Genomic DNA, 11,874 nt, shown 5'->3' on the forward strand with positions numbered 1-11,874 from the left:
GGAGGAGGAGGAGGAGGAGGAGGTAGATACATACCGGCGACCACTAGGGTTGCGCTCTCCCCGCAGAGCTCCTTGAAAGAGAGAGGCTCCTGGGTTTCGGGGTCGGTTGCATCCCGAAGCAAGGCGAATGCCCCCTTCATGGATCCCTTGGCTGACATGGCCATACCCTGACGAATGATGTCGTTCACAAACTTGACGAATTGATTCCGTGCCGCGATGGCTGCGGGGAAGAGGTATTTGTCGATTTTGAGGTTCTTGGAGCCACCAGCTTCGATCAAGCAGCCCACGCGCACATTGGACACTTCAATCGTGTGTGGCACATGGCGATATGTCTTCTCTGTCAAGGATGACCAGGGTACGCCGAAGATCACGCTGCACATTACATCAAAGGTAAACCAGTCGCCTGTCCCATTAGGTTAGAGCCTTCAATACCCATGCTGCGTCAGGGGTCAATGCACAAAGAACTTACACCACTTGGACATGTTCTTCACTGGGCCCCAAGTCCCATCCGGAACCAGCTCCTGTGAGTCGTCATCCTGGCGACGGAGAGCTGTGCACAGCTGCGCAATCTTCTCCTGAATGGTTTCTTCGTAGTTCCGGAACGCCGCATCGGAGAAGGCTTGGCTGATCAAGCGGCGCTTCTTGCCATGCTTGCGCTTATCAATTGTCGTCAAGGTGTTTGCGGCCTGATGCACCATCGCGTTGTATTTGACCGATTTTTTGAAGTTGCGGCCGTGGGCGTAGATATCTGTGTAAGGTCAGCATGGCATTTCCCCCCGCCGGAGAACAGTGTTCTGGGGCGTCGCACCTTTCAGTCCTACAGCGGTGTTGATGCTCAATTCGTTGGGTCCATAACGGACATATGGGCCTAAGTGGTAGCGACGGTGTCAGATCAGCCTCAGGCTGAACTGAAAAATTGACTCGACAGCCAGGCTAGCTTCACCTACCATACTTCTCGTGGCAGCGCCACATGTCCACATGCTGGTTACCTTTCCACGAGTGGTAGACAGCATAGTAGTTGGTGAGCTTTGCCAGAAAGGGCCCGGGGTATTTGGCATAGGGGTGAAAGAACAATCTATACACGCAAAGGCCGGTGAGCTGTTGCCATCACTGTCAGCCAAGCCTCTCACGGCCAAGGAACCCAGGCGTGTTCATCATACCGCAAGTACAGTCACGCCCATGCACGCGACAAACGCGGCCAGGAAGTAGTTAGACGAAGCAAATGAAGCCAGCAACATCTTGCAGACCGATATACGATGCGATGCGTCTCAACCAGGAAAACAATGTTTGCCTGTCCTCGCAAGAAGGCAGAAAGTATGCAGTGTACTGAAAGTCAATTGCCCCAACTCAAATACTACCAAGTCAAGGAGTGATTCGCATCATAAGATCTGGAAGCGAGCTAGACTGCTGTAATCTGTGCCAAATCTTAACCTCACCTGATATTTGGGACCGGGGCTGACAAGGCTCTTTCTTCGTGCCCTTTGATTCAGCCTACTCAACCCAGATCCGAATCCCACGTGGAGCCACCGTGAGCCCACCAAAGATACATTTCCCATCATTTCTAAATGACTCACTGCGTATGGAGGGAAGGTGGGTAGTATGCTTGTTGAACAATTTCAGGATTCTCGCGTCATGGGGAAGTATGAGAAGGATTGATATCCTGGTATATAGAAGGTATTGATGGTTATGCGTGGTACTGTACCGGTATGTATCATGTCTGGGTAACGGCCCCCAAGTTACGGCAGAACAGTATGTATGAAAATTCCTGTTAGTGTGATACCGCAGACACTTGTCTCGAAGGATTTGCTTTTAATTTATTTCTGATTTCGCAGCCGGTCAACATTATTAATCCGATCTATGGTTTTGATCGACAGGGGTCTGTTTACTTCCTTGGCGCCATGAGGCAGATTGAAGCTGAGGACCTTCAGGGTTTTCCCGAGTAAGCAGCACAACGCGCAGGATTCTTGGTGCATTGCATCCCAGAGGCAAAAAAAAAAAAAAAAAAAAAAAAAAGAAAGGCAGCTAGATACTGTCTCAGAGCTTGGCAACGAATCTTAGTGTGTCGTGTTAGTGACAGTCTGTTCATTCTGTTGGCCTTTGCGCTCATATCTAATCTCGAATGCGGCGAGTTCGGAGCCATGTTCTCTGCAGTCTTCAAACCACTCACTCAGTCCTGGAGTGCTGAACAACGTACGACCAGCCATGGCAGAACCTGAGCGCTCGTACATCTCTCGATTCTTCTCCTCTCAATTTTCACAACTTCCGCATCCGACCCAGAACTTCAAGGATGCTGTAATCCTAGTGACCGGAGGCAATACCGGCCTCGGTCTGGAGGCAGCACGACACTTTGTGCGGTTGCAAGCCGCCACCGTCATTTTGGCAGTGCGCGATGTGCAGAAAGGACAGAAGGCCAAAGAATCGATTGAAGCTACAACTAAGATCCAAGGCGTCGTCGAGGTGTGGCCGCTGGATCTGGAGAAGGTCCAGAGCGTTCAGGATCTCACGACCAAGGCAACTGGCCTCCCTCGCCTGGACGTGGTGGTGGCAAATGCCGGCATCTCAACCAGCGAATGGACTCTCATTGGCGGCATGGAGCGATCGATCCAGGTGAATGTGCTCTCGACTTTCCTGTTGGTGATGTCCCTCCTACCCAAGCTGCGGGAAACCGCTACTCAGCACCATGCTCGTCCCCGTGTCGTGGTGGTGTCTAGCGAAGGCCATGAGACGACTGAGTTCCCCGAGCAAGACGCCGATCGCATCTTCGACGCGCTCAAGGACAAGGCGAAGTCGAACATGGGTGAACGGTAAGAAAGCCCTGATCGAATTCCTCATCCCAATCACCCCGGTCAACTAATCAATGTATTCCTTGGGTTTCAGCTACGATACATCTAAACTTATCCAGTTGTACCTGGTGCGTGCGCTGGCCGAGCACCTGAGTCAATCCAACAAGCCTGCAGTGACCATCAACGCGGTATCGCCGGGCCTCTGCAAGACAGGGCTTCTCCGTGAGACGCCTCTCGCCGCTCGAATCCTGATTAGTCCCCTCAAGGCAGTACTTGCTCGCAGTGCAGAGGAGGGGAGTCGTACGTTAGTCCATGCTGCGGGGCCTGACAATGGCGAGACACATGGGAAGTATCTGCGCGACTGCAAAGTGACCGAGTAAGTTTCTTTTTTCTTTTCTTCTTTCTTTCTTTTCTTGTTGCTAAATGCGGGGAATGCAAATGCTGATTGGGTATGGATAGACCTGCAGCTGCTGTACGCAGCGAGAAAGGCCATGCGACGCAGGAGAAGTTGTTGAAGGAGCTGTTAGAAGAACTGGAGAAGGTTTCCCCTGGTATACGAGAGAATTTGTAAGCGCAGTAGCATCACATAGTAATCCATCCCAATTTCAGTTGAGATCCATCCAGGCTTTCGAGTCCGTAGCATTGACACGCTATCGTCATCACCGTCACCATCTTAGGCGATCTTGTCTCCAGATGACGAAAACCACAACCGCATCGAATTAGTCAGTCATACGCCCTGTAACTAAGCTGAGCCCTCGGGATTTGCCTTTTCGCGTTGGCAAATGACGGACTCCAAGTGTCGGCAACAATTTCTTCGCTTTTTTCCGAGGATGAAAGGATGGTAAAAGGATGGGCTCGAGCCACATGGTGGTGACACATGGCCATGCATCGGATACTAGTGAGAAATTAGCATTATCACACTGCAGTAGCCAAGCACTAATTACCTACTTCTTCAGGAAGCTGGTCAAACCACGTGGAACCCTGGCTGGTGGGAAAAAAGCCGCAGATCCCATCATTATTCTTTTTATTTCCATTGTTTTGATTTCTGAAAAATCGAATATCACCCAATTTATTTTGGATGCTTGGAATGTGAAACAGATTACTAGTATTGGGGGCCAGTACAGTCTTTACCATACTGATAATCTGTCAATACGAACGGTCATGGTCACATATAACGGTATCGGGTATTTTGATGAGAGATCCATGATTCATATGATACGACCTCACATCCTTTGCTTCCTTCCTGAGCCCTAGCCCCTGACAAGGTAGCATCCAGGGTCCATCTTGTCCGATGGCTTCGGAAGGCCTGAGAACAAGCAAGTACGAGATTCACGAGAGCAATAAAGTTGCGCCACTGCACTCGCTGCGGTGGTAGACTTGGCGGCTGAAAGCGGCAACTCATATGCCTCCTGCTCTTTGACCATCTCAGAAACCAAGCACTACCCGCCCAAGCACGAAGATGAAGTCTGTAACCGTCTCTGCTGAGGCCGGTGAGCGGAGCGCTGCTGCGCTGCAGCTGGCTTGGGCCATGACACTGTCGACCTTTCATGGGGCCGACACTGCGGTCTTCAAGACGATCACCTACGACAAACCTGCCGCGACCGCTAGCTCCACGATCGTCCCCGTACAGATCCACTTGAATCTCGAGAGAACGGTAGCGGTGGAACTTGATGAGCTGGAGCGTCAGAATGCCTCAAGTCACCGAAGTATCGCGACGGGGGCCGGCTGGGTGGAGAACAGTTTGCTGATTCTCGAGTCTCCCGAAGCTCCTCTGTTCGATATCGTGCGGTACAGCGATTATCCTCTCGTTCTCAGTTGCCAGCCGGTTGAAGGAAAACTCCAGTTACAAGCTTGGTGCAATGAAACTGGGCCACAAGAATGGCTTGCGACCCAACTTCTTCGCCACTTCGCGTTCGTTCTTCAGAACGTCCTCGCCCACCCAGAGGCGAAACTAACCGACCTGCCCACCATCTCCTCCGAGGACTACTCGCAAGTGTTGGAATGGAATCGAGAACCTCCTATCAATGTCAATGCCCGGCTTCAGGACCTGATCGCCAAGGAAACACTGGCACACCCGGAGAGCCCGGCGGTTTGTGCATGGGATGGTGATTTTACCTACAAGGAGCTGGACGGGCTCTCGTCCCACCTGGCTGCCCATTTGGCGCAATTAGGAGTCGGACCGGAGACCTTCGTACCTATTGTGTTCGAAAAGTCCAAGTGGAACATGGTTGCTACGCTGGGTGTTATCAAGGCAGGCGGTGCCTTCGTCCCCCTGGATCCTGGCCATCCCATCCAGCGCTTGCAAGACATTTGCCGACAGACCAAGGCCAAGGTGGCAGTGGCCTCCAGCAAGACAGAGGCACTAGCGACGAGCCTCGCTCCCGCCGTCGTGCGCGTAGGTGAAGAGGATTTGACCTGGCGTGAGAATGATGGAATCGTGCCCGAGCCCGCTGCCGGCCCCGACAATGCCCTCTATGCAATCTTTACCTCCGGAACCACCGGTAGACCCAAGGGAGCGGTGCTGGAGCACCGCCAGTTTTGCTCCATCGTGGGCCCCATGATCGAGCGTACCGGACTGAACCGGGAGTCTCGCGCCTTCCAATTCTCCTCTCATGCGTTTGATTTGAGTGTGGGAGACATCCTTGCAACTCTGGTGGCCGGCGGGTGTGTTTGCATACCGTCTGACCTAGACCGGACGAGCAATCTCGCGGGCTCAGCAAACACCATGAAGGTCAACATCATGACGACCACCCCTTCAGTACATCGGTTATTCAACCCCGCAGATGTACCCACCCTGAAGACCATCATCTCGTGCGGAGAAATGTTGACGGCAGCGGACCTGGAGCACTGGCGCGGCATTGTGCGCAACTGCTGGGGTCCGGTCGAGACCACCATCATTTGCACAGGCAATATTACCCCGCCAGACAACCGCAACATTGGAGATGCATTTGGTTGCCGTGTTTGGGTGGTGGATCGTAATGACCACCGCCGCTTGCTTCCTATCGGCGCCGTGGGCGAGCTGCTCGTGGAAGGGGCCAACGTGGCCCGAGGCTATCTAAATGAGCCTGAGAAAACTGCTGAAGTCTTCGTCGAACGTTCTTCCTGGATCCCGCGCGCTTCAGAGGAGCACGGTCTCCGACAGTATCGGACTGGCGATTTGGCCCGTTATAATCCGGATGGGACTTTACATTTCGTCGAGCGAAAGGACACCCAGGTGAAGCTCCATGGGAACCGGATCGAGCTAGCTGAGGTCGAATATCATCTGCAGAGCTCATTCGAGAAGGTAGATGATGTGATCGTGGACATCGTTAGCCCACCGGCACGTGGTAATCATCAGATCCTGGTTGCGTTCGTGCTAGAGCCTCGTCGCCGCTCCACTGAGACAGCAATGCTTCTCCCTCTTGATGAGCAGTTTCGACAAGCATGCACTGAGGCTGAGGAAAGATTGCGGTCTCGTGTCCCATCGTACATGGTTCCAGGCGCCTTCATTCCTGTGTCGCATATGCCACTCACCATCAACGGGAAAATTGATCGAAGGAACCTACGCGAGACTACAGCAGGGCTATCTAAGGAGGAGCTCGACGTCTACGCTGCCAAGGGCCGCATCGACACGCAGCTCTCCCAGAAGCGTCAGCCACAGACGGAGCGCGAAGTGCTGTTGCAGAAGCTTGTAGCTGAAAGTATCGAGGCAGAGCCATCCACTGTCGGCATGGAAGACAACTTCTTCTTCTTGGGTGGTGATTCCACTACAGCCATGAAACTAGTTAGCCTGGCTCGTGAGGCAGGAATGCACTTCACGGTTCCTGACCTAGTCTCTCACCCTCACTTCTCGGATCTTCTCGCTTTCCTTGACCAGCAAGAGAGCGAAGACGTCGAGAAGAAGGAAGATATCTTCACGAAGCCGGCACCATATTCTCTTCTGAATGTCAGTGATGCCGCCACCTTCTTCAAAGAGACCCTGGCACCGCAATTGCCAGACTTTGCCTTCGAGGATGTACTCGACGCGTTCCCCATGACAGACATGCAGAAGCGCTTCTATGGCCCTCCACAATATTATCAACTATTTCTTGAGGGCGAAGTCGACCAGCCACGGCTAAAAGACGCTTGTGAGACCTTGATGAAGGATAATGCAATTCTCCAAGCCATCTTCGTCTCCCACAATGACGACATGATCCAGGTCATTCCCAAGAAGAGCATGTTTTCCTTTAACGAGGATGAATGCGAAGAGCCTGACCTTGCAGAGTACGTCCAGAAGCTCTGTCAGGAAGACGTCGCGAAACCAATCGCACCGGGACGGGCTCCGACTCAGTTCACACTGGTGAAGCGCAGTCCCACAGAGAATGTTTTGGTAATCCGGATCAGCCACTCCCAATATGACGGTGTGACCCTGCCCATCCTCTATCGCCGCCTTGCAGCGTTATACCGCGGGGAACCGACCCCCATAGTCACTGATTTTCCGGAATATCTCTACCGCGCAGAGACCCTGAAGACCCCTGCCGCAATAGAAACCTGGAAAGACATCCTCCAGAATGCCTCCATGAGCTACGTCGGTCTTCAGCAAACCCCGCCCCCGGAGCCAACCCTGCTCTATGCCACCCGCGTCTTGCCGAACCTCAAGCCGGCTCCGGGAATCACCCAAGCCACGTTGGTCAAGGCAGCATGGGCGCTCACTCTCTCCAGCGGCCTTGAACGTAGAGACGTGACCTTCACACAGATGGTTAATGGCCGTGGAGTCGCTATCCCAGGCATCGAATCGATCCTGGGCCCCTGCTTCAATTCTATCCCAGTGCGCGTTCCCCGCCAAAAGTCCTGGACCGGCCTTGACCTCCTGCACTATGTGCAAAACCAGCACCTGAAGACCATGCCCTACAGCTCCATTGGTTTCGAGGATATCAAAAAGCTAAGCACTGGCTGGGACCCGCGGACTAAGATCGCGTCGGTGGTCGTGCATCAACACTTTGAGCACCTCAAGTCCCTAGACTTCGCGGATGGAGTGGGCTGTACCATCAAGGAGTTCTTCGCTCCGACCATTCCAAATGAGATTGTACTTTACTCCGAGGTCAATGAGGCAAAGCAGTGGGAGTTGCATTTGTTGACTTCGGTGAATGTGATGGCACCGGAGGCGTATGATGGGTTGTTGGGGAAGACGGCCGAGTACATGAAGGTTTTGGCGGCAACGCCGGAGAAGGAGCTTGGTAGTATTGTTGGGTTTTGAAAGTCTGGTCTAATGTCTTTGTTGTCGGGTAAGGTTGGCGTAGTCGGTTTTGTTTGCAAGTGCTATTCTCACCTTTTAATTCAAATTGTGTCCTACCAAGAGAGAATATATATATGTGTCGATTATATGGTTCGCACTTTGTTCTGATACAACTCTGTCCATATCGATCTCAATTTTTCGGTCGACTCGAGTCGATTCTTCACTCCCTTCATGTTGCAAGTCTGATTTGCGTGGTAGATTGAATGTTGAATCGTAGTCTCTCACTGTGAAGTCGCAGGGTAGGGCTAAATCAGCCTGGGAATATGCTGCCTGAAGAACAAGGCACCACAGTGGAAGACCTTGCTGAGTCATTCCATATGTTTAGTCAGCCGTCTTGGACTGGCGTCTGACTTTCAGCCTTAAATAAATCCATCTTACCTCGCTGCTGCTTGTCGGTTCTGACTTCCCATCAGCTTGAAAACTAGAATAAAATCAACGATACTCATATTTGACAAGTCTAGCAGCACACATCCAGCGTGATGCATCGCAGCGAGCGAGGCCGCGATCATGACAGCACAGAAGACGAGGACTCCCCCCTGATCCCAAGTCCGCCTGCTGCGGTCTCATCCCCGACGCCATCAGGAAAACAAATCCTGCAGGTCATCTTGTTGTGCGCATCGGCGACTCTGATTCTGGATATTGGTCTCACGGTCGTGCTTGCCCCGAAGATTCGATTGTTCGAGTCGATTCTCTGCCAGGAATACTACCGGACCCATGACCTTCAAGGGCTGATTCGAGATATCCCCGAATCACAATGTAAGACGAAAGAGATTCAGTCCGCGGTCGCACGCTTGATCGGCTGGCAGACGGTGTTTGACAGTCTTCCGGGTATGTCATGTCTATCATAGTTCAGCAATGAATGCGCCGTTGCAGATTTTACTAACCCACCGCAGCCATTTTTCTGGCAATCCCGTATGGAGCCTTGTCCGATACCAAGGGCCGCAGACCAGTTCTTTTGCTGTGCTTCCTGGGCCTGACTCTATCAACTGCTTGGACCTTGCTTGTGTGCTGGCTGCAGTTACCCCTGGAGCTAACGTGGATCTCATCTCTCTTTCAGTGCCTAGGGGGCGGTCCAGCGGTAGCAACCGCTGTCTTGGAGGCCACCATCGCCGATGTGGTGCCAGATGACAAGAGATCCACCATTTACTTCCAATTGCAGGCTGCGGTATTGATCTCCGACATTTTAGCCAATCCCCTGTCGTCCATTCTCATGGCCCACAACGTCTGGATCCCCTGCTTCTTAGGCCTCAGCATCCAGGCGCTTGGCACAATTCTTCTGATGGCGCTTCCAGAAACGCTAAGCTTTGCTAGAGCTCTGTTGCCGCCGGCTGAGTCGGCCCACGAATGTGAAGAGGAAGAGCAGACGCTGCGCGGTCGCTTGGCGAAGAATTTCCGCAGCATCGTGTCAGATCGGAATGTCGCGGGACTGGTATTCGGTCTGCTCGTCCTGACAATCAGTGCGGAGTCAGTGGATTTCCTGCTCCAGTACGTTTCCAAACGATATGGCTGGTCTATTGCCAAGGTATGATTTCTCTTCACGGTGAACCTTGTGAGGACCGAACACTGACGCCGATGCGAACCTCCACAGTCGGCTATGCTCCTGTCCTTGCGGGCGGCGGTCGAGTTTGGGCTGCTTCTCATTCTTGGGCCCCTGCTCTTGTTTCTGTCATGGCCCAGTCTGCGCGATCCTCAACAGCGTGATCTCTGGGTAGCCCGCGTTAGTCTAGGGTTCATTGTCTTAGGGTTCCTCATCCTTTCGCTCTCTCCTACTGTGGCCCCAGCAATCCTTGGTGAGTCTCCTTGCATGTCCTAGTGGCGGCACAGTTTGCTTCGAACAATCCACTAACATAATATCAGGATTGATTATTTACACACTGGGTGCCGGTTTTCAGCCGGCCGTTATGAGTCTCCTAGCTTCGGTCTGGAAGGCGTCAAACCCAGCAAACCTCGGCAGTCTCTACAGCACCGTAGCGATCATCTTGGCCGCTGGAGGGGTGATCGCCGGCCCACTGCTCTCATTCATGTTTCAGGTCGGGCTTCGTCTCGGAGATGCGTGGGTCGGTCTGCCGTACTTTGTGTCTGCCTGCCTCTGCGCAGGGATTGCTCTGGTTATGCTGTCCGTCAGATTGCCAGGCAGACCCAGTTTGTCCGAGATGTGAAATGCAGTGGATGCAGGAACACCAGGCAGCCATGTTTTCGTTTTCTCCGGCCGCGTTCAAGATGCATAGTGCTGCTGGCTATAAAGGCAGGCTGTCTCGCTGTGCTCTAGGAAATGTAACATATGACTTTCGATCTTATATTATGCTACTATTTACGACATAGAACGAGAGAATTAACGATACTTTATTTGATATCTCTTCACTAATGTTCACTTCTGGGGAGTTCGTCTCATGTTGGTGACAAATGGAATCACCCGGGCATTCTCGAGATCCCAGATCTTCTCCTGGATGTAGGGATCGCTCTTCAGGCGTTCCCAAATCTGCTCCTTCCCAACGTCGTTGATTACCATCACTGAACCCTTGAAGGGTCGACGAGGGTTGCCGGGGAAGGTGTGTTTCTCGAAGACGGGCCCTGCACACCTCGTCTTAGAATGACAACCAGAAGGATAGGACAGTTCATGAGCAAGAGAGGGATGGAAGGCTTACCGGCCCAGGTAACCCACTGTTCCTTGTGAAGGCGAACAAAATTGGGGGAATGACGGGGTCGGATTTCGAGACGACGATCCAGCTAGCCATGCCGATCAGTTGCTTGAACTTGAGTAGGTGGATACACCGCGACAGCATCTCGAAGGTATATCACACCCTAACCCCGAGAATGGAGACGGGCAATCCCACGTGGACAAGGATCAAGAATGATCATCACGGTCACTTACCACGTTCGGCATGTCAGGAAACAGCACAAGCCATTCCCTTGGTTCCGGAGCAGCTGCACCAGCAGGCGAAGACGAAGAAGCAGAAGAGACAGACGCAGCAGAAGCAGAAGAAGCAAATCTGGCTTGAGAGAGCCGGAGGCCACCCAGAACCGAACGACGGGCACAGCTGATTGTCGCCATACTGAGACTAATGACTCGATTGAAGTGGGAAGGAAGTGGATGTGATGTTGCAGGTCAGTGATGCTCCTCGCCAATGATGATGGCTCGCCCCGGTTTTATTATGCCTCACAGTCGCGCTTCGCGTGGCATCTGCCATCATTCTGTGAACAATTCTCGTCACTTCGACAAGACTTAGCCATTCTCACAGGAGGTACTCAACGTAGGATAGCTCTGGCAACCTCGTATCCTCAGCACATAGCATATAGGACGCCTTGCGCCACCGAATCCTGCGTAACAATCCGTCCTTGCTTCCAGGGGAATATTTGGCCCCCATCCCATGGCGTGAGGAATGCTTCGCCTCTGCGAGCTTCGTTCGTATAGAAATTGTGAAACACACTTCGCCCAGGATGACCCGATCGGCTTGGCCATTGGTCCTGCGGTGAGGAAGTGAGAGGAGATCCCAGTGGAGGACGAGGTCGCAGCCGCATGGTTCGTAGAATAGGCTAAAACAGGGAAAACATGCTGCAGCTAAGGCTGGCCTGATCCTGCTCGGAGGATAATCTTCAAAAGAATCTGCAATAATCTTCATGGAAGAAGCCACTTTATGCGGCCGGTAAGCTCGGAAACCGCGGACAGACTCCGAAATCCTTCAGGATTTGATCGTATGTGTGTATGTGGTGTATGTATTGGGTGTATTCAGTATTGTACCGTATCCACCTGGTATTCAATTTGGTACTGTATCCGTATCTGATTTGGTAATTAAAAAATACCCATCCATACAGCCATTCTCCACTCCACTTCCATCC

General features: G+C 52.5%; 6 protein-coding genes across 6 annotated transcripts; 4 read left to right on the forward strand and 2 right to left on the reverse strand.

The window, feature by feature from the left end:
• Positions 1 to 31: 31 nt before the first annotated feature.
• BO97DRAFT_466350 (cytochrome P450) lies at positions 32 to 1,579 on the reverse strand (the record flags this gene model as incomplete). Its single annotated transcript, XM_025699589.1, has 5 exons — positions 1,161 to 1,579; positions 948 to 1,098; positions 809 to 868; positions 470 to 748; positions 32 to 403 (listed from the first exon to the last, which is right to left on the reverse strand). Coding segments are annotated over exons 1-5 (940 nt in total), but the record flags the coding sequence as incomplete, so codon positions are not given.
• Positions 1,580 to 2,202: 623 nt separating this feature from the next.
• BO97DRAFT_358309 (NAD(P)-binding protein) lies at positions 2,203 to 3,298 on the forward strand (the record flags this gene model as incomplete). The annotated part of the gene is made up of 3 exons (XM_025692250.1): positions 2,203 to 2,804; positions 2,878 to 3,151; positions 3,251 to 3,298. The coding sequence occupies 3 exons, from the start codon at positions 2,203 to 2,205 to the stop codon at positions 3,296 to 3,298; spliced, it is 924 nt and encodes a 307-aa protein (XP_025545811.1).
• A 1,013-nt stretch (positions 3,299 to 4,311) lies between these two features.
• Positions 4,312 to 6,606, forward strand: BO97DRAFT_358284 (amino acid adenylation; the record flags this gene model as incomplete). Its single annotated transcript, XM_025692249.1, has 1 exon — positions 4,312 to 6,606. A coding segment is annotated over one exon (2,295 nt), but the record flags the coding sequence as incomplete, so codon positions are not given.
• A 42-nt stretch (positions 6,607 to 6,648) lies between these two features.
• BO97DRAFT_309125 (CoA-dependent acyltransferase) lies at positions 6,649 to 7,767 on the forward strand (the record flags this gene model as incomplete). The annotated part of the gene is made up of 1 exon (XM_025691193.1): positions 6,649 to 7,767. A coding segment is annotated over one exon (1,119 nt), but the record flags the coding sequence as incomplete, so codon positions are not given.
• Positions 7,768 to 8,447: 680 nt separating this feature from the next.
• On the forward strand, positions 8,448 to 10,375 carry BO97DRAFT_379998 (MFS transporter). The gene is made up of 4 exons (XM_025693183.1): positions 8,448 to 8,865; positions 8,931 to 9,559; positions 9,626 to 9,827; positions 9,895 to 10,375. The coding sequence occupies exons 1-4, from the start codon at positions 8,517 to 8,519 to the stop codon at positions 10,194 to 10,196; spliced, it is 1,482 nt and encodes a 493-aa protein (XP_025545814.1). The 5' UTR covers positions 8,448 to 8,516; the 3' UTR covers positions 10,197 to 10,375.
• On the reverse strand, positions 10,356 to 11,179 carry BO97DRAFT_287926 (uncharacterized protein). The gene is made up of 3 exons (XM_025691129.1): positions 10,910 to 11,179; positions 10,683 to 10,764; positions 10,356 to 10,608 (listed from the first exon to the last, which is right to left on the reverse strand). Exons 1-3 carry the CDS (start codon positions 11,087 to 11,089, stop codon positions 10,406 to 10,408), a joined length of 465 nt encoding a protein of 154 aa, XP_025545815.1. The 5' UTR covers positions 11,090 to 11,179; the 3' UTR covers positions 10,356 to 10,405.
• Positions 11,180 to 11,874: the final 695 nt, after the last annotated feature.

This window comes from Aspergillus homomorphus (assembly GCF_003184865.1).
Source record: "Aspergillus homomorphus CBS 101889 unplaced genomic scaffold BO97scaffold_98, whole genome shotgun sequence".
NCBI classification, from domain to species: domain Eukaryota; kingdom Fungi; phylum Ascomycota; class Eurotiomycetes; order Eurotiales; family Aspergillaceae; genus Aspergillus; species Aspergillus homomorphus.